The sequence below is a fragment of the Oncorhynchus mykiss genome, chromosome 11 (genome assembly GCF_013265735.2).
Source record: "Oncorhynchus mykiss isolate Arlee chromosome 11, USDA_OmykA_1.1, whole genome shotgun sequence".
Classification (NCBI taxonomy): domain Eukaryota; kingdom Metazoa; phylum Chordata; class Actinopteri; order Salmoniformes; family Salmonidae; genus Oncorhynchus; species Oncorhynchus mykiss.
Window position 1 is genome coordinate 58,670,089 of NC_048575.1, and position 21,255 is coordinate 58,691,343.

The 21,255-nt window shown below is 44.0% G+C and overlaps 1 protein-coding gene across 3 annotated transcripts in view; it reads left to right on the plus strand.

Moving 5' to 3' along the window:
• Positions 1–20,270, plus strand: part of hip1rb (huntingtin interacting protein 1 related b) — a 40,606-nt gene extending 20,336 nt beyond the window's left edge. For 2 of the 3 annotated variants that reach the window (XM_021621595.2, XM_021621597.2), the window contains exons 10-32: positions 1,786–1,861; positions 1,989–2,153; positions 2,307–2,362; positions 2,532–2,604; positions 4,790–4,973; positions 5,078–5,166; positions 6,085–6,201; positions 6,294–6,395; positions 6,687–6,881; positions 7,146–7,293; positions 7,442–7,528; positions 7,675–7,782; positions 7,925–8,061; positions 8,148–8,258; positions 8,397–8,455; positions 8,551–8,581; positions 8,682–8,744; positions 17,690–17,790; positions 17,917–18,022; positions 18,152–18,275; positions 18,374–18,435; positions 18,535–18,762; positions 18,933–20,270. In XM_021621595.2, the coding sequence (XP_021477270.1) occupies positions 1,786–1,861; positions 1,989–2,153; positions 2,307–2,362; positions 2,532–2,604; positions 4,790–4,973; positions 5,078–5,166; positions 6,085–6,201; positions 6,294–6,395; positions 6,687–6,881; positions 7,146–7,293; positions 7,442–7,528; positions 7,675–7,782; positions 7,925–8,061; positions 8,148–8,258; positions 8,397–8,455; positions 8,551–8,581; positions 8,682–8,744; positions 17,690–17,790; positions 17,917–18,022; positions 18,152–18,275; positions 18,374–18,435; positions 18,535–18,762; positions 18,933–18,941 (2,431 nt within the window). In that variant the 3' untranslated portion in view covers positions 18,942–20,270. The remainder of the gene's footprint in view (positions 1–1,785; positions 1,862–1,988; positions 2,154–2,306; positions 2,363–2,531; positions 2,605–4,789; positions 4,974–5,077; positions 5,167–6,084; positions 6,202–6,293; positions 6,396–6,686; positions 6,882–7,145; positions 7,294–7,441; positions 7,529–7,674; positions 7,783–7,924; positions 8,062–8,147; positions 8,259–8,396; positions 8,456–8,550; positions 8,582–8,681; positions 8,745–17,689; positions 17,791–17,916; positions 18,023–18,151; positions 18,276–18,373; positions 18,436–18,534; positions 18,763–18,932) is intronic. The other variant, XM_021621596.2, reaches the window with a different exon arrangement.
• Positions 20,271–21,255: the final 985 nt, after the last annotated feature.

The window sequence follows — 21,255 nt, forward strand, 5'->3', positions numbered from 1 at the left end:
AGCACTTCATGATGACGGATGTGAGTGCTACGGGGCGGTAGTCGTTTAGCTCAGTTACCTTAGCTTTCTTGGGAACAGGAACAATGGTGGCCCTCTTGAAGCATGTGGGAACAGCAGACTGGTATAGGGATTGATTGAATATGTCCGTAAACACACCGGCCAGCTGGTCTGTGCCTGGTCTGCGCATGCTCTGAGGGCGCGGCTGGGGATGCCGTCTGGGCCTGCAGCCTTGCGAGGGGTAACACGTTTAAATGTCTTACTCACCTCGGCTGCAGTGAAGGAAAGACCGCATGTTTTCGTTGCAGGCCCTGTCAGTGGCACTGTATTGTCCTCAAAGCGGGCAAAAAAGTTATTTAGTCTGCCTGGGAGCAAGACATCCTGGTCCGTGACTGGGCTGGATTTCTTCCTGTAGTCCGTGATTGACTGTAGACCCTGCCACATGCCTCTTGTGTCTGAGCCGTTGAATTGAGTTTCTACTTTGTCTCTGTACTGGCGCTTAGCTTGTTTGATAGCCTTGCGGAGGGAATAGCTGCACTGTTTTTATTCGGTCATGTTACCAGACACCTTGCCCTGATTAAAAGCAGTGGTTCGCGCTTTCAGTTTCACACGAATGCTGCCATCAATCCACGGTTTCTGGTTAGGGAATGTTTTAATCGTTGCTATGGGAACGACATCTTCAACGCACGTTCTAATGAACTCGCACACCGAATCAGCGTATTCGTCAATGTTGTTATCTGACGCAATACGAAACATCTCCCTGTCCACGTGATGGAAGCAGTCTTGGAGTGTGGAGTCAGCTTGGTCGGACCAGCGTTGGACAGACCTCAGCGTGGGAGCCTCTTGTTTTAGTTTCTGTCTGTAGGCAGGGATCAACAAAATGGAGTCGTGGTCAGCTTTTCCGAAAGGGGGGCGGGGCAGGGCCTTATATGCGTCGCGGAAGTTAGAGTAACAATGATCCAAGGTCTTTCCTCCCCTGGTTGCGCAATCGATATGTCTTGCAATCGATATGTCTTGAGTCTTGTTTTCAGATTAGCCTTGTTAAAATCCCCAGCTACAATGAATGCAGCCTCCGGATAAATCGTTTCCAGTTTGCAGAGAGTTAAATAAAGTTCGTTCAGAGCCATCGATGTGTCTGCTTGGGGGGGGATATATACGGCTGTGATTATAATCGAAGAGAATTCTCTTGGTAGATAATGCGGTCTACATTTGATTGTGAGGAATTCTAAATCAGGTGAACAGAAGGATTTGAGTTCCTGTATGTTTCTTTCATCACACCATGTCACGTTGGCCATAAGGCATACGCCCCCGCCCCTCTTCTTACCAGAAAGATGTTTGTTTCTGTCAGCGCGATGTGTGGAGAAATCCGTTGGCTGCACACATTCAATACCACCTTGAACACTCTTGCCTGCATCTAGCTGATCTAGGGTGTAGTCATTTGTCCAACAGTCCAAACAAGAGTTTTTATACTGGACAATTTCAGGTGTGTTTATCCCCGTTTCGTTCCATTTGCTTCCATTTTAAGAAACATTTTTCAATAGAATCGGTGGAGTGAATACGCCCCTGATCAGCTAGGTAACATGGCACCGCTCTGAGTAGGCAAAACTTTCTAGCTGCATTTGCTAGCTAAGTAAGTGAAACTTGGTTCTATTTGTTTTATTTCATTCTGTCCTATACACATCCCCCTCTATTTTAGGGATGCAATAATACAACACAGTTTAGAAAATGTTATGTTCTTGTAGATTAGTGGTATCATTCAAATCGGGGATTGAAATATTTGCCTTACAGCCTCAAGACCTTCTTCAACAAAGCCAGAGACATGATGTACTTCAAGAGACTCATCCAGATCCCCAAGCTGCCAGAAGTAAGAGCATAGACTGACATAGTAGGGGAAAGATACTGTATTGGGACTCAACCACACTTCCTAGATTGTGGAGCCATCTGTGTTTTATAGTCCTGTCTTATTTATTTGTGTGTGTGTTCATCCCCAGTCCCCTCCTAATTTCCTGCATGCGGCTTCCCTGGCCAAGCATGCAAGGCCAGTGGTGGTCATCCCAGACGAGGATGAGCCCGAGCAGGTGGATGATGAAGATGACGACCCTGAACCGCTGATCAATGTCAGTGACGTCACCGTGCCCAGCATGGCGGTGCCACAGGTACGACTTATAGGGCACAGGGTCATGACCTCTGAGGGCAACGGCTATGGCCCATTGAATGTGTATGTCTTATTTTTTATATTTTTAAAGTAGCACTAATTTTGGCTGTAGATTGTATAAGCATTCATGCGTCTTCTCTGACTTTTCCTTTAGCAGTTCGACATATTTGATCAAACCTTTGGACCTGCCAATGGTGGTTTTGATGACAGGTTAGTCATTGGTATTTTAGCATTGGTGTGTTTGAAACGGAAGGATATGTAAACTGGTGATGTTTTTTGAACTGACATGTCTAGATATCTTCTTGTGAATTGAGTTAGTAGTGTGCCTGTGTGTGTGTCTATCTTAAAGGTTAGTGGCTGTATGTCTTCTGGTCCACAGGGATATCCAGATTGAGAACCTCAAGCGGGACTTGGAGCTATTGAGGACAGATCTGGAAAGGGTCAAAGGAGAGGTAAGTAGACATGAGTTTTAACTCCTTTAAACAGAATTTACAGATGTCATACCTAGCTAAAAACAAATGACTTGTACCTCAGATAATACTATTTAAGGGTTCATTATTCCTGTTAACAAAAGGGCTTTATACCTCATCCAATGTCACAAAGTGCTATACAGAAACCCAGCCTAAAACCCCAAACAGCAAGCAATGCAGGTGTAGAAGCACGGTGGCTAGGAAAAACTCCCTAGAAAGGCCAAAACCTAGGAAGAAACCTAGAGGAACCAGGCTCTGAGGGGTGGCCAGTCCTCTTCTGGCTGTGCCGGGTGGAGATTATAACAGTACATGGCTAAGATGTTCAAACGTTCATAGATTACCAGCAGGGTCAAATAATAATAGTCAGTGGTTGTAGAGGGTGCAACAGGTCAGCACTTCAGAAGTAAATGTCAGGTAGCTTTTCATAGCTGATCATTCAGAGTTAGAGACAGCAGGTGCGGTAGAGATCGTTGAAAACAGAAGGTCTGGGACAAGGTAGCACATCCGGTGAACAGGTCAGGGTTCCATAGCCGCAAGCAGGACAGTTGAAACTGGAGCAGCAGCACGACCAGGTGGACTGGGGACAAGCAAGGAGTCATCAGGCCAGATAGTTCTGAGGCATTGTCCTAGGGCTCAGGTCCTCTGAGAGAAGAGAGAAAAGAGAGAGTTAGAGGGAGCATACTTAAATTCACACAGGATAAGACCGGAGAAATACTCCAGATATAACAGACTGATCCTAGCCCCCGACACAAACTATTGCAGCATAAATACTGGATGCTGAGACAGGAGGGGTCGGGAGACACTGGCCCCGTCCGACGATACCCCTGGACAGGGCCAACCAGGCAGGATATAACCCCAGCCACTTTGCCAAAGCACAGCCCCCACACCACTAGAGGGATAACAACAGACCACCAACTTACTACCCTGAGACAAGGCTGAGTATAGCCCACGAAGATCTCCCCCATGGCACGGCACGAACCCGAGGGGGGTGCCAAACTGGACAGGAAGATCACATCAACCCACTCAAGTGACGCACCCCTCCTAGGGACGGCATGGAAGAGCAACCAGCACATTGTTTTCCCTAAACACCAAGCTACTTTTCCCCACTTCAAAAAATAACTACTACTTTTCATTTAAGTTTCTATTCACTAGTCAGAAAAGTCTGTCAAGCCCTCTCCTGCCAAAATGAACGCTATACATCTTCTAGCTATCTATTGATAGGACAGGCACCTGTCAGTCACAAAGCGATCAATGACCGGGAAACACTGCTGGTTTACAGTCTGCTGTCTGTCCCACCTTCCTGTACCTTTATGATTGGTGTGCGCTGTGGTAGGTTGCAGTCAAAAAAAATTACATGGCTGGAGAGCACAAGAGAAATCTGCCCATCCCATTTAATGTAAGGGGTGAGTCGAAAATCCACATAGCCTAATTATTGTTTATTTATTTTCTTTTGTGTGTTTCCTATAGCCAGCCACGGAGTCATGGCGTGTAGGCTATTGACTGTCCTTTGGTTGACGACCGAACAGCAAGTGTTTCGTTTATAAAAGGTGTCAAAATGACTGCATAAAGTTGATCTCCCTAATTTGCGTACTGGTATACCTTTTGGCAATTATCTGCAGATAAATTATGAAAAGCCTGGGGACACCTGGCTGGCTACTTTTTCTATTTGGCTGGCTACTCCGTGTACTTAAGGGAAACACTGATAACCAAGTTTTGACAGTGGTAGACATGGTTGATTTGTAAAGGAGAGAGGAATTTAGGTCATGTGTTGGGTGGATGCAAAGATGAATCGTGACATGTGGAATGTGGCAGCTTGTCTCAGAATGGGAAATGATGTCTGTCTGGTCAGAGAAGACCAGAAGATGTGTCTGGGACACAGTGTGAAATGTACTGTTGACCCCAATTTCTGCAAATGGCTGGCTCCTAATGTGGCCTGTTTCTTAACTGTTGCTAAAAGTTTACGCCTGTGATATTGAATTGAGCCACCCTAACCTGAAATTGTATACATTTTGTAAAAAATAATTTGTACCACTCAACACTTGTTTCCCCCGTCTGAGGCCCTCATCCACTAGTGCCATGTCATGGTGTCCTGTGGTGGTAGTGATCATCTACCTAGGGGAGGTTTACTATGGTGACTGACTGACTACCTACCTCCTCCCTCCTGCAGGCCCAGCGCTACATCACTCAGCTTAAGTCCCAGATCAACAGTCTGGAGGCGGAGCTGGAGGAGCAGCGGGTACAGAAACAGCGTGCCTTGGTGGAGAACGAGCAGCTGCGCATGGAGCTGGAGGCCACACGCCGCCGCAATGCTGAGCATGAGAGTGTGCAGGCCACCTTCGGAGAGGCCGAGAGTAAGAGAAGCCACTCACTAAGTCTGGCATACATGTTCAATCACATTGTATTGAACACACACTGACGTCTCCCTCTTGTCTCTGACCCCCACTTTGCTACCCAGCAAGAGCCCAGGCCACAGAGCAGCGCTATAACAAGCTGAAGGAGAAGCACACTGAGCTAGTGTCTAGCCATGCGGAACTGCTCAGGAAGGTACACCTTTATGAGGAACCTCACTCACCTTTGTTTTCATTGTGGTTTTCTCCACATATGCTCATATCAAATCAAATGTATTTATATAGCCCTTCGTACATCAGCTGATATCTCAAAGTGCTGTACAGAAACCCAGCCTAAAACCCCAAACAGCAAGCAATGCCTGTGTAAAAGCACGGTGGCTAGGAACAACTCCCTAGAAAGGCCAAAACCTAGGAAGAAACCTAGAGAGGAACCAGGCTATGTGGGGTGGCCAGTCCTCTTCTGGCTGTGCCGGGTGGAGATTATAACAGAACATGGCCAAGATGTTCAAATGTTCATAAATGACCAGCATGGTCAAATAATAATAATCACAGGCAGAACAGTTGAAAATGGAGCAGCAGCACGGCCAGGTGGACTGGGGACAGCAAGGAGTCATCATGTCAGGTAGTCCTGAGGCATGGTCCTAGGGCTCAGGTCCTCCGAGAGAGAGAGAGAGAGAGAGAGAGAAAGAAAGAGAGAAAGAGCATACTTAAATTCACACAGGACACCGGATAGGACAGAAGAAGTACTCCAGATATAACAAACTGACCCTAGCCCCCCGACACATAAACTACTGCAGCATAAATACTGGAGGCTGAGACAGGAGGGGTCAGGAGACACTGTGGCCCCATCCGAGGACACCCTCGGACAGGGCCAAACAGGAAGGATATAACCCCACCCACTTTGCCAAAGCACAGCCCCCACACCACTAGAGGGATATCTTCAACCACCAACTTACCATCCTGAAACAAGGCCGAGTATAGCCCACAAAGATCTCCGCCACGGCACAACCCAAGGGGGAGCCAATCCATATAGACTCAGACTCAACTGAGCATTATTTTTCTGTATAGTGTGAAGAGAATGTTTAACAATGTATATGTGACATTGTGTTGGCAGAGTGCAGACACAGTGAAGATGCTGTCAGCCACCCAGCAGACTCAGGAGGAGGTGGAGAGGACTAAGCAGCAGTTGGCTTTTGAGGTGGATCGCATCAAACAGGATGCTGACATGAAGGTTAATGTTATTGAGTATTAGAATTGGTGATCCAGTACTGTATTAACCTTTTATCTAAATGACTGAATAATGTTATTGTTTTATCATTGCAGCTTGAGGAGCAGAAGTTTGAGATGGAGAAGCTTAAAAGAGAGTTTGAGGAGAAGAAGGCAGAAGTGGAACGTGTCAAAGGCACTCTGCAGAGCAACGAGAAGGTGTGTGGTGATGATGCAGTAAATACTGAATAAAGTGGGTTCCCTCCACTACACAGGGGACTCATGTGATTCACCATCATGCAAAACTAGATGCAAAAGAATCGCCCCACTTTCCAGACTTGCAAATCAGGATTGTCTGTGAAGGCTTTAGGAACCTGCACTGTGTGAGGAAGTGATCACATGAAAGTCTCACAAACATCAAAAAAGTATTTTCTGTACCCATTATTCTGTTATCTGCCTTCTTCCTGTCTCTTCTCTACCCTCTCTCTCTTCCTCCTCCCTCTCTCCCAGGTGGGGGAACAGCAGACCAGATCCATGTCCGCCCTGCAGGCGGAGAAGGAACGTCTGATGCACTCTGTGAGTGAGAAGGAGGCAGCACTGTCAGCCCTGCGCCATGCTGCACAGCTGCAGCAGTCATCCCTGCAGCAGGAGAGGGAGAGGAGCACCAGGGAGCTGGGAGAGCTGCAGGGCAGGCTGCAGGAGAAGGTCAGTCAGGACAGCACCGCACAGAGTTCAGTCAGCTGCTTTGTCTTGTCTGTCATTTGTTGATTGCAAAAAAGAAAATAGACAAAAGCTATACTGCTGTTCAAATCCCCTATTACTCAGACTGTGCATTGCAAAGTGACAGATTTTCTTTAATCATTGAACAATTTGGCTGTCTGCACAATATAAGATAAACCATTAGTATGTCTGTGCCCATCTATTTTTCCCTCTGACCGTATGTCTGACTGTCTCATTGCATCTGTGTAGTCTAGCCGTGAGGAGCAGCTGCAGCAGAAGCTGCTGGAGGAGCAGTTCTCTCTGCTGCAGGGAACGGTCTCTGAGGCTGAGAGCATCATCCAGGATGCTGTGGCCAAACTGGATGACCCCCTGCACATCCGCTGCACCAGCTCCCCAGGTTAAAATGAGTGAATGTACACATACACACAGAGAGATGCTGTTCATATCACTTAGAATATAAAGTGAAAGATGACTCATCCATGCATGTGTGTAAATTTATAAAAATAATGCTTTTCAAGCTTTTATCTTTCTCTCCACCACAACAGATTACCTTGTCAGTCGGGCTGATGCCACTTTAGGCTCCATTGACAAAGTGAAAAGGGGTCACTCAGACTACCTGACAAACATGGGAGGTGAGTTGCTCATTACTTTGTGCTCAGTGTTTTTTATATAATTAGTCGTCTTTGAGCAAACCCAGTGATAATGGTCATGAGTGCTCGTTAGTGACAGAGCTTGGCTGTGTTACTGGCAGTGATGCATCCTTTCCTCTGTTTACCAGATGTTGGTGGGCTGCTGAGGGCCCTGACCCAGTTCTCCCACCTGGCTGCTGACACCATCATCAACGGCAGTGCCACAGCGCACATGGCTCCCACCGACCACGCCGACCGTAAGGATGTTCTCTTCAAATAGAACGGTTTCCTGTTAGAAATGGATCTTGTATCGTATTGGAATTTTACTGAAATATGATATTGAATCCATTTGGTATGTGATTAGTGTCAGTGTGTATCTTGCACTTTTGCACCCTGCAGGTCTGACTGAGAATTGCAGGGGCTGTGCCACTCATAGTCTGCAGTTCCTGAAGGACCTCAAGTCCAAGGCCTCTCTCCAGAGGGCAGATCCGGCCTCCATTCGCATTGTGGTCCAAAAGATCCTGAGGCTGGGGGAGGTAATGGACTACTGGGCAGTCTTCTCAATTTTTATCCCTGTCCTTTTACTGTTTTTCTTAATCTCATCTCCTCTTCCAATGTTTAGGAGCTGCGACCTAAAGGCGTGGATGTGCGACAGGATGAGCTGGGAGATCTGGTGGACAAGGAGATGGCAGCAACATCAGCAGCCATTGAGGAGGCAGTGCGCAGAATCGATGTGAGGATCACAACCATGTAGAACATCCCACTGTAGAGGGGAATGACATCACAAGCTCAACACTGTCTACACAATATATCTGTATTCATACCCAGGTTTTATCCACATTTCTCAATTGCTGTTTTTCTATATCTAAAGGAAATGATGAATCAGGCACGAAAGGACACCTCTGGCGTCAAACTTGAGGTCAATGAACGGTCAGTAGTATGTTTGACTTACTCTGTATTTTAGTTGAAATACTTAATGCATTTTTCCCCTTTAACTCATCATGATATTACTCCTTGTTTCATAGAATCCTCTACAGCTGCACAGACCTGATGAAGGTAAGATGGCTGCTATTCTACTTACTGTTTTGATTGACTTACTCAAAAGGTCTGATCGAAATCCTAAATACTGCGTTCCCTCCTTTCCTCTCTCCTTCAGGCCATCCATCTACTGGTCCTGACATCAACCGACCTACAGAAGGAGATTGTTGAGGGAGGGAGGGTGAGTCTTGACATTTAGAATTTAACGTTGAAAACTTTGTGAAAATGGTGGTAGGCCTGATCACCGACAACGGTGGTAGGCCTGATCACCGACAACGGCGAGGAGGTCAGAGTGGTGCCAGGACAACAACCTCTCCCGCAACATGATCAAGACAAAGGAGATGATCGTGGACGACAGGAAAAGGAGGGCCGAGTACGCCCCCATTCACATTGATGGGGCTGTAGTGGAGCAGGTCGAAAGCTTCAATTCCTTGGTGTCCACATCACCAACAAACTATCATGGTCCAAACACACCAAGACAGTCGTGAAGAGGGCACGACAACACCTTTTCCCCCTCAGGAGACTGAAAAGATTTGGCATGGGTCCTCAGATCCTCAAAAGGTTCTACAGCTGCACCATCAAGAGCATCCTGACTGGTTGCATCATAGCCTGGTATGGCAACTGCTCGGGATCCGACCGCAAGGGCTTACAGAGGGTAGTGCGTACGGCCCGGTACATCACTGGGGCCAAGCTTCCTGCCTAAAAATTGTCAGACTCAAGCCGACCTATTCTCATAGACTATTCTCTCTGCTGCCGCACGGCAAGTGGTACCGGTGTGCCAAGTCTAGGTCCAAAAGGCTCCTTAACCGCTTCTACACCCAAGCCATGATGAGACTGCTGAACAGTAAATGAAATGGCTACCGGAACTATTTGCAGTGAACCCCCCCCCCCCTTTTTTTTACTCTGCAGCTACTCTTTTTGTTCATTTATTTAACCTTTATTTAACTAAGAAATTCTTGCTGTTTGTTTATGCATAGTCACTTTACTTTACCTAGATGTTCAGTACCAGTCAAAAGTTTGGACACATTCAAGGGTTTCTTTTATTTTTACTATTTTTACATCGTAGGATAATTGTAGAATACATTGTAGAATAATAGTGAAGACGTCAAAACCATGATATAACACATATGGAATCATGTAGTAACCCAAAAAGTGTTAAAACAAATCCAAATGTATGTTAAATTCTTCAAAGTATCCAACCTTTGCCTTTTTATTTAACTAGACAAGTCAGTTAAGAACAAATTCTTATTTACAATGACGGCCTACCAAAAGGTGAAAGGCCTCCTGCGGGGAATTAAAGTAAAAATTAATTAAATGGAAAATATAGGACAAAACACACAGACGACAACATAGCATGGCAGCAACACAACATAACAACATGGTAGCAGCACAAAACATGGTACAAACATTATTGGGCAGTGACAACAGCACAAAGGGCAAGAAGGTAGAGAGAACAATGCATCACACAAAGCAGCCACAACTGTCCGTAAGAGTGTTCATGATTGTGTCTTTGAATGAAGAGATGTCCAGTTGGAGGGTTTGTTGCAGCTCGTTCTAGTCGCTAGCTGCAGCAAACTGAAAAGACGAGCGACTCAAGGATGTGTGTGCTTTGGTGACCTTTAACATTATGTGACTGGCAGAACGGGTGTTTGAATGTGCAGAATGAAGGCTGCAGTAGATATATCAGATAGGGGGGAGTGAGGCCTAAGACGGTTTCATAAATGAACATAAACCAGTGGGTCTTGCAACAGGTTTACAGAGGAGTATAGAGTGCAGTGATGTGTCCTATAAGGAGAATTGGTGGTAAATCTTCTGGACGAATGGTAGAGGACATCTTGCCGCTCAAGAGCACCCTTACCCGCCGATCTATAAATTACGTCTCCGTAATCTAGCATGATGGTTATGACTACCTCAAGCTCTAAACCCTCAGAGGTAGTAATCACACCTGTGGGGAGAGGGGCGTGGAGTTCCCACATATGCTGAGCACTTGTTGGCTGCTTTTCGTTCACTCTGCGGTCCAACTCATCCCAAACCATCTCAATTGGGTTGAGGTTGGGTGATTGCATCACTCCATCACTCTCCTTCTTGGTAAAATAGCCCCTACACAGCCTGGAGGTGTGTTGGGTCATTGTCCTGTTGAAAAACAAATGATAGTCCCACTAAGTGCTAACCAGATGGGATGGTGTATCGCTGCAGAATGCTGTTGTAGCCATGTTGGTTAAGTGTGCCTTGAATTCTAAATAAATCACTGACAGTGTCATCAGCAAAGCACCCCCACACCATGACATCACCACTTCCATGCTTCATGCTGGGAACTACACGTGGAGATCATCCTTCCACCTACTCTGTTTCTCACAAAGACACGGCAGTTAGAACCAAAAATCTCAAATTTGGACTCATCAGACCAAAGGACATATTTCTACTGGGTGAATGTCCAATGCTCGTGTTTCTTAGGCCAAGCAAGTCTCTTCTTCGTATTGGTGTCCTTTTAGTAATGGTTTCTTTGCAGCAATTCGACCATGAAGGCCTGATTCATGCAGTCTCCTCTGAACAGTTGATGTTGAGATGACTATTACTTGAACTGTTAAGCATTTATTTGGATGCAATCTGAGGCGCAGTTAATTGCAGATGAACATATATTTTACAGCAGAGGTAACTCTGCGTCTTCCTTTCCTGTGGCAGTCCTCATGAGAGCCAGTTTCATCATAGCGCTTTATGGTTTTTGCAGCTGCACTTGAATAAAGTTTCAAAGTTCTGACCTTCACGTCTTAACCCTTGTGTTGTCTTAAGGGTAAAAATTGAGCCGCCACTATGTTTAACAGCAGAGAACCCCCTAAATTATATTATTTTTACTTGAAATTTTACTGACTTTAGTATATGTATATCTATGAATATCGCCTTTGTTCATATTTCCAACATTAGAAAATGTGGAACATTGCCTTTGTTCATATTTCCATGAAAACTGTACACCACCAGGGTACAAAGATTGTCTTAGGTTCATTTTTTGACCCAGCAGTTATACAGTAATTGACACAACACAAAGACACACACACACACACACACACACACACACACACACACACACACACTGAGAAATTGATAGGTGTTCTACTGATTTGAAATCAGCCAGCAGCTCAAATCAATTTATTTATATAGCCCTTCGTATATCAGCTGATATCTCAAAGTGCTGTACAGAAACCCAGCCTAAAACCCCAAACAGCAAGCAATGCAGGTGTAGAAGCACGGTGGCTAGGAACAACTCCCTAGAAAGGCCAAAACCTAGGAAGAAACCTAGAGAGGAACCAGGCTATGTGGGGTGGCCAGTCCTCTTCTGGCTGTGCCGGGTGGAGATTATAACAGAACATGGCCAAGATGCTCAAATGTTCATAAATGACCAGCATGGTCTAATAATAATAATAATAATAATAATAATAATAATAATAATAATAATAATAATAATAATAATAATAATAATAATAATAATAATAATAATAATCACAGACAGAACAGGAGCAGCAGCACGGTCAGGTGGACTGGGGGACAGCAAGGAGTCATCATGTCAGGTAGTCCTGAGGCATGGTCCTAGGGCTCAGGTCCTCCGAGAGAAAGAAAGAGAATTGGAGAGAGCATACAGCATTAAATTCACACAGGACACCGGATAGGACAGGAGAAGTACTCCAGATATAACAAACTGACCCTAGCCCCCGACACAAACTACTGCAGCATAAATACTGGAGGCTGAGACAGGAGGGGTCAGGAGACACTGTGGCCCCATCCGAGGACACCCCCGGACAGGGCCAAACAGGAAGGATATAACCCCACCCACTTTGCCAAAGCACAGCTAACACACCACTAGAGGGATATCTTCACCCACCAACTTACCATCCTGAAACAAGGCCGAGTATAGCCCACAAAGATCTCCGCCACGGCACAACCCAAGGGGGGGCGCCAACCCAGACAGGAAGATCACATCAGTGACTCAACCCACTCAAGTGACGCACCCCTCCTAGGGACGGTATGAAAGAGCCCTAGTAAGCCAGTGACTCAGCCCCTGTAATAGGGTTAGAGGCAGAGAATCCCAGTGGAAAGAGGGGAACCGGCCAGGCAGAGACAGCAAGGGCGGTTCGTTGCTCCAGAGCCTTTCCGTTCACACTCCTGGGCCAGACTACACTCAATCATATGACCCACTGAAGAGATGAGTCTTCAGTAAAGACTTAAAGGTTGAGACAGAGTTTGCGTCTCTCACATGGGTAGGCAGACCATTCCATAAAAATGGAGCTCTATAGAAGAAAGCCCTGCCTGCAGCTGTTTTCTTTGAAATTCTAGGGACAATTAGGAGGCCTGCGTCTTGTGACCGTAGCGTACGTGTAAGTATGTACGGCAGTACCAAATCAGAGCGATAGGTAGGAGCAAACCCATGTAATGCTTTGTAGGTTAGCAGTAAAACCATGAAATCAGCCCTTGCCTTGACAGGAAGCCAGTGTAGGGAGGCTAGCACTGGAGTAATATGCTAAATTATTTTGGTTCTAGTCAGGATTCTAGCAGCCGTATTTAGCACTAACTGAAGTTTATTTTGTGCTTTATCCGGGTAGCCGGAAAGTAGAGCATTGCAGTAGTCTAACCTAGAAGTGACAAAAGCATGGATTAATTTTTCTGCATCATTTTTGGACAAAGTTTCTGATTTTTGCAATGTTACGTAGATGGAAAAAAGCTGTCCTTGAAACAGTCTTGATATGTTCTTCAAAAGAGAGATCAGGGTCCAGAGTAACGCCGAGGTCCTTCACAGTTTTATTTGAGACGACTGTACAACCATTAAGATTAATTGTCAGATTCAACAGAAGATCTTTGTTTCTTGGGACCTAGAACAAGCATCTCTGTTTTGTCCGAGTTTAAAAGTAGAAAGTTTGCAGCCATCCACTTCCTTATGTCTGAAACACATGCTTCTAGCGAGGGCAATTTTGGGGCTTCACCATGTTTCATTGAAATGTACAGCTCTGTGTCATCCGCATAGCAGTGAAAGTGAACATTATGTTTTCGAATGACATCCCCAAGAGGTAAAATATATAGTGAAAACAATAGTGGTCCTAAAACGGAACCTTGAGGAACACCGAAATTTACAGTTGATTTGTCAGAGGACAAACCATTCACAGAGACAAACTGATATCTTTCCGACAGATAAGATCTAAACTAGGCCAGAACTTGTCCGTGTAGACCAGTTTGGGTTTCCAATCTCTCCAAAAGAATGTGGTGATCGATGGTATCAAAAGCAGCACTAAGGTCTAGGAGCACAGATGCAGAGCCTCGGTCTGATGCCATTAAAAGGTCATTTACCACCTTCACAAGTGCAGTCTCCGTGCTATGATGGGGCCTAAAACCAGACTGAAGCATTTCGTATACATTGTTTGTCTTCAGGAAGGCAGTGAGTTGCTGCGCAACAGCCTTTTCTAAAAATTGAGAGGAATGGAAGATTCGATATAAGCCTATTTAGTTTTTTAAATATTTTCTGGGTCAAGGTTTGGCTTTTTCAAGAGAGGCTTTATTACTGCCACTTTTAGTGAGTTTGGTACACATCCGGTGGATAGAGAGCCGTTTATTATGTTCAACATAGGAGGGCCAAGCACAGGAAGCAGCTCTTTCAGTAGTTTAGTTGGAATAGGGTCCATTATGCAGCTTGAAGGTTTAGAGGCCATGATTATTTTCATCATTGTGTCAAGAGATATAGTACTAAAACACTTGAGTGTCTCTCTTGATCATAGGTCCTGGCAGAGTTGTACAGACTCAGGACAACTGAGCTTTGAAGGAATACGCAGATTTAAAGAGGAGTCCGTAATTTGCTTTCTAATAATCATGATCTTTTCCTCAAAGAAGTTCATGAATTTATCACTGCTGAAGTGAAAGCCATCCTCTCTTGGGGAATGCTGCTTTTTAGTTAGCTTTGCAACGTATCAAAAAGGAATTTCGGATTGTTCTTATTTTCCTCAATTAAGTTAGAAAAATAGGATGATCGAGCAGCAGTGAGGGCTCTTCGATACTGCACGGTACTGTCTTTCCAAGCTAGTCGGAAGACTTTGTTTGGTGTGGCACCATTTCCGTTCCAATTTTCTGGAAGCTGGCTTCAGAGCTCGGGTATTTTCTGTGTACCAGGGAGCTAGTTTCTTATGAGAAATGTTTTTAGGGGTGCAACTGCATCTAGGGTATTGCAAGGTTAAATTGAGTTCCTCAGTTAGGTGGTTAACTGATTTTTGTCCTCTGGCGTCCTTGGGTAGACAGAGGGAATCTGGAAGGACATCAAGGAATCTTTGTGTTGTCTGAATTTATAGCACAACTTTTGATGTTCCTTGGTTGGGGTCTGAGCAGATTATTTGCTGCAATTGCAAAGGTAATAAAATGGTGGTCCGATAGTCCAGGATTATGAGGAAAAACATTAAGATCCACAACATTTATTCCATGGGACAAAACTAGGTCCAGAGTATGACTGTGACAATGAGTGGGTCCAGCGACATGTTGGACAAAACCCACTGAGTCAATGATGGCTCCGAGAGCCTTTTGGAGTGGGTCTGTGGACTTTTCCACGTGAATATTAGTCACCAAAGATTAGAATATTATCTGCTATGGCTACAAGGTCCGATAGGAATTCAGGGAACTCAATGAGGAACGCTGTATATGGCCCAGGAGGCCTGTAAACAGTAGCTATAAAAAGTGATTGAGTAGGCTGCATAGATTTCATGACTAGAAGCTCAAAAGACAAATGTATTTTTTCTTCTTTTTTTTCTTTTTTTTGTAAATTGAAATTTGCTATCGTAAATGTTAGCAACACCTCCGCCTTTGCGGGATGCATGAGGGATATGGTCACTAGTGTAGCCAGGAGGTGAGGCCTCATTTAACACAGTAAATTCATCAGGCTTAAGCCATGTTTCAGTCAGGCCAATCACATCAAGATTATGATCAGTGATTAGTTAATTGACTATAATTGCCTTTGAAGTAAGGGATCTAACATTAAGTAGCCCTATTTTGAGATGTGAGGTATCATGATCTCTTTCAATAATGACAGGAATGGAGGAGGTCTTTATCCTAGTGAGATTGCTAAGGCGAACACCGCCATGTTTAGTTTTGTCCAACCTAGGTCGAGGCACAGACACGGTCTCAATGGGGATAGCTGAGCTGACTACACTGACTGTGCTAGTGGCAGACTCCACTATGCTGGCAGGCTGGCTAACAGCTAGTGGCAGCTCCTGAAGAAGATCACCATGGTTGGCACAGTTAGAAAGAACAAGCCTGAGCTTCCCCCTGCACTGCTTGCAACAAGGGGGAGAGAGGCCCTCTCATCAAAGTTTGCCTTCACCCCCACCACCACTCTATTTTCTTGACTCCCAAAGAGGAACAAGAATGTGGTCCTCCTACAACCACAAAGGAGGTGTGGATGACAAGGTGATTGGAACTTACAGCTGCCCACTGGCCATCTTCTGTAACATAATTGATATGTCCTCATACAATGCCTTTGTGATATGGAACAAGATCAACCCTACGTGGATGCCTGATAAGCAGAACAAGAGGAGGGTGTTCCTGGAGCAGTTGGGAAAGGCACTTGTAACCCCACACATTCAAAGAAGGGAGCACCTCCCCCGCACAGCAGCCTTTGCAGCGCTTGTGAAAGCTGTTCAGGGGGCTGAATCTCATCCAGATCCAGCTGGGGCAGGCAAGAGGAGGATATTCCAAATCTGCCCCCCAAAGGACTGTAAAACAAATACTATGTGCTGGACATGTGAGAATTAAATCTGCAAAGTCCATGCACAGACACTTGCAAACTGTCATACATGTGCTAATTAGAGTTGATTTATGTTCTTTATGTTTTTGTTTTGAATCTATCTTATTTTATTTATTGTTGTTTTATACACCTTGTGGGTGTGGGCAATTGTTAAAAAATGGGAGAAGTATAGTATTTTGTAGTTGAATTCCTCATTGTAGAGTATATAAGAATATATCACTATGTTGCCAAAAAGGTTCAAGACATATTTTTTCCTTTCAATAAAATGCATTCAAAACTACTTTCTGCACGTTTCTGCTACTTTCTTAGCACTTATATAGCCTATCTCTTTCTAAAAAAAAGTGTTCACCTATGCAGTACCTTTAGCAATAATAATAATAATCCTCTACATTAGTAAAGAAAACAATTATGACAGGTGTGTGGTAATAAAAACGAGTGGTGTCCACTGATTTAAATGCAGTCTTACTGCATTGTGAAGAGGGAAAACCCAGATATTCACAAAGTTTGATGAATGACAGGTTGTTTCTTCATGCAAAATAGAGTTGGGGTTTAAAATTCAATTAAGCTGCTTAATTTAAGGGTTTTGTGAAGGCAAGTCATTTTTGACCCTTAGGACAAGGGGGTGTACAGAATGTTAAGACTAACACAAGGGTTAAAGTAATGATGGACTGTTGTTTCTCTTTGCTAAATTGAGTCGTTCTTGCCATAATATGGACTTTGTCTTTTACCAATAAGGGTTATCTTCTATATACCCCCCTACCTTGTCACATCACAACTGATTGGCTCAAACGCATTAATAAGAAGGAAAGAAATTCCACAAATTAACTTTTAACAAGGCACACCTGTTAATTGAAATGTATTTCAGGTGACAACCTCATGAAGCTGGTTGAGTGTGCGAAGCTGTCTTCAAGACAAAGGGTGCCTACTTTGAAGAATCTCAAACATAAAATAACACTTTTTTTTTTGGTTACTACATGATTCCATGTGTTATTTCATAGTTTTGATGTCTTCACTATTATTTTACAATTTAGAAAATTATAAAATAAAGAAAAACCCTTGAATGAGTATGTGTGTCCAAACTTTTGACTGGTACTGTATATATTACCTGGACTAACCTGTAGCCCCGCACATTGACTCTGTACCGGTACCCCCTGTATATGTTTTTATGTTCCTTTATTTTTTGTTTAGTAAATATTTTCTTTAACTCTTTAAAAAAATATATTTAAAAATATACATATTTTTAACTGCATTGTTGGTTAAGTAAGCATTTTTAGCTGTTGAATTTGGCGCATTACTACTTTATTTAAAAAAAAATTAAAGTAGTGTCCTGATCACTGCTAGACTTGGTCTTCTCTTTCTAGGGTGCAGCCACTATTAAGGAATTCTACGCCAGGAACTCCCGTTGGACTGAGGGACTCATCTCTGCCTCCAAAGCTGTGGGATGGGGAGCCACACAGATGGTGTAAGTGCATTATAGGGGGTCGCCTTAACTTTTTATCCGAGTGTGGTTATTTGTGTGTGTGACCTAGAGATCCCTCATGTTATAGGACGGGATGATGGTGTGATGTTTGTCTGGTTTCTCCCACAGTGAGTCTGCTGATAAAGTGGTGCTGCACACTGGTAAATATGAGGAGCTCATCGTCTGTTCACACGAGATCGCTGCTAGTACAGCACAGCTGGTTGCTTCCTCCAAGGTGAGAAACAAACACACAACCTTTTTAACTCTGTTCCCTTGCCAATATCTGTTTATTCTATTTTCCTCATATTCAAAGTGTGTCCCTATCACTGTTTTCTTCATTCTCCCTCTCTCCTTCTGCATTTAGGTAAAGGCAGACCGCAACAGTACGAAACTGACAGCTCTCCAGCAGGCATCTCGCCGTGTGAACGAGATGGCGGCCAACGTGGTGGCCTCCACCAAGACAGGCCAGGAGAACCTAGAGGACAAGGGTTAGTGTGGTTGGTTGTGTGTCTTAACAAACAGATGTGAATCTTCTCAGGCCTTATGAGTCAAATGGCTGTTTGATGCGTTTCCCTTTTTTCTGCAGATACCATGGACTTCTCTGGAATGTCCCTCATCAAGTTAAAAATGGAGGAAATGGAGTCGCAGGTGAGTCACCAGGCCTGTGTGTGTCTTTTTGAGCCTGTCTGCATGCCATGTGTGTGTTCTATGTGAAAATAACCTTTCTCAACTGTATGTTTGTCTCAGGTGAAGGTGTTGGAGCTAGAGAATCAGCTGGGTAATGAGCGTCTGCGTCTGGGAGAGCTCAGGAAGAAGCACTATGATATAGCAGGTGTTCCAGCAGCAGGCCTCTCAGAGGGCAATGGCCTGGCCCCTTCATCTGCCTCTGAGCCCTCCTCACCCAAACCCTCCAAGCCTAGCATCATGAGGAAACCTGCCTTGGCTCAGAAACCCAACTTACCACCTAAAAATATGGTAAGAGCCAAAATGGCTGGATTTGTGTTCATGTTTAGGGTAGTACTTGCTAAAGAAACTGCCACATAATGACACATTTAAAAAAATCTCAACTAACTCTTATGCTTCACCAAATACAAAATACTCTTATGCTATTTCAAATATGTGTGTTGTCTGTCTTATCATTGCAGTTCAGGTAGATTGATGCAGGCTAAAGAAGGACATCTCCATGCTGGATGGTCGGGTTGATCTGAGACAAACTGCCATCATATGAAGTGAACACAGGGTCCTTTTAAGCTGCCTCCAACCAGACAATCCACTTTCCCAACCCCAACCGTACCTCTGTCCCTCTTTTCTTTTGCCAAACTGGAACTTGTGCTCCTCTCTTCTTCAGCCTGATTTGATCCCTCAGTGCTTTCTGCCTCTGAAGGAGACATGCTCTATTCTTCTTTTATAGATTAAACATCATATGCCACCAAGGTGGGATTCTTTGTTTTCGTGGACATAATGGTATTAAAAACTGAAAGGGAAAATATGAGGAAATCATGCAAAACTTTTTGTTATTGCAGCAATGCCATTTTGTCTGAACTTTTTACTTATAGCCTACTGTATATTAAAAATACTAATTGTATTAGTATGGACAGGATCACTGCAACATCACAAAATGACAGCAACATATTGAACTAGCCCATATCTGGGACAGCCTCATGTTGCTGTAATTTTCTATGTTGGTTGGTGTGTAAGAAAGGAAGGAGACATTGGCACACAGATTATGCGGATAAGAACATATTTCCACACATTAAGTCCTGCTCAATGTCTCTGTATTAGTTCCAGGTTGTCATTCCTTCTATAGCTTGATTTATTTCTAAGTGGGACTGTGGTCCTGTGCTCAACTCTTTTCATATCACCAAATGATCATCAGTAAGACCAGGGGGTGAGAATTTTCAGGCAACCCTGTTTAGGTTAGTGTTTGATTCTAGATTTGATCAATTTAACCCCTGGTACAGGAACAGCTCCCATCATTAAAGCATGCACTAGTTTAGCTATACACATGGTCATAAGGAAGTATAATTATGCATTTAAAAAAATATATCTATGTACAATTTAAAATTCACTCAATGGGGATTAGCAATCTGCACATCACAAATTATTCTTTGCATCTCTTCTACGTGCTCCCTAGCCACTGAATGTCTCTCTCACTGGTTATATAAAACTGGCTATGCAGTCAAAGGATGTTGGTGAAGATGCTGGTACACAAACGGAATCTCTGTACTTGACAAATAATTATCACCTTGAATTTTTAGAGGAAGGCTACTTTCCAAAGCTGAAAATGGACAGGGGGCTGTACAGTATACAGTATGTGGAACTCTTCTTTTGCTTCTGGGAGCTTTTCTTATGATTACTTCTGTGCTTTCATTTGTAATAAACACATTTATACATTCAAATCTATTAATATATTTTAGTAAAGATTACTGTGGTTCCTCCATGTAATAAGTGTATGTCAAATGAGCAATAAATGTTTATGGTCATCTGTTTGTTCTTCTGTATTTTGGAAGGTAAAATGGTAGTTGTCAGCAGGTTTTTAAAACAACTAAATATCTGGATTATGGCTGTTATTGACCCTGGAATTGTTTACTGGGACTAGGCATATATAGGGAGGGGGAGGGGGAGGGGGGCGGGGGGGGGGGGGGGGGGGCATCATATAGTCTAAAACACTGACACAGCCTTTGAGGATGTTTGAAAATGGTAAACAGAAAAAATATATATTGAACAAAAATATGAATGCAACATGTAAAGTCTTGGTCCTATGTTTCATTAGCTGAAATAAAAGATCCCAGAAATGTTCCATAAGCACAAAGCTTATCTCTCATTGTATGCATACATTTGTTTACATCCCTGTTAGTGAGCATTTATTCACCTGACAAGTGTGGTATATCAAGAAGCTGATTAAATGACATGATCATTACACAGGTGCACCATGTGCTGGGGACAAGAAAAGGCAACTCTAAAATTTGCAGTTTTGTTATACAACCCAATGCCACAGACCTCTCTAGTTTTGAGAGTTTGAAATTGACATGCTGACTGCAGAAATGTTCACCAATTGTATTTCTCTACCATCTGCTGCCTCCAATGTCATTTTAGAGAATTTGCCAGTATGTTTGACCAGCTACACAACCGCAGACCACGCCAGCCCAGGACCTCCACATCCAGCTTCTTCACCTGCAGGATTGTCTGAGACCAACCATCCGGACAGCTGATAAAACTGGGTTTGCCATCTCAGGGAAGCTCATCTGCGTGCTTGTCGTCCTCACCAGGGTCTTGATCTGACTGCAGTTCAAAGTCGTGACCGACTTCAGTTGCCAAATGCTCACCTTCGATGGCCACTGGCACGCTGGAGAAGAGCGCTCTTCACGGATGAATCCCGGTTTCAACTGTACCGGGCAGATGGCAGACAGTGTAGCGTGCAAGGTGTCATAAGGTCGAGCAGTTTATTGATGTCAACGTTGTGAACCG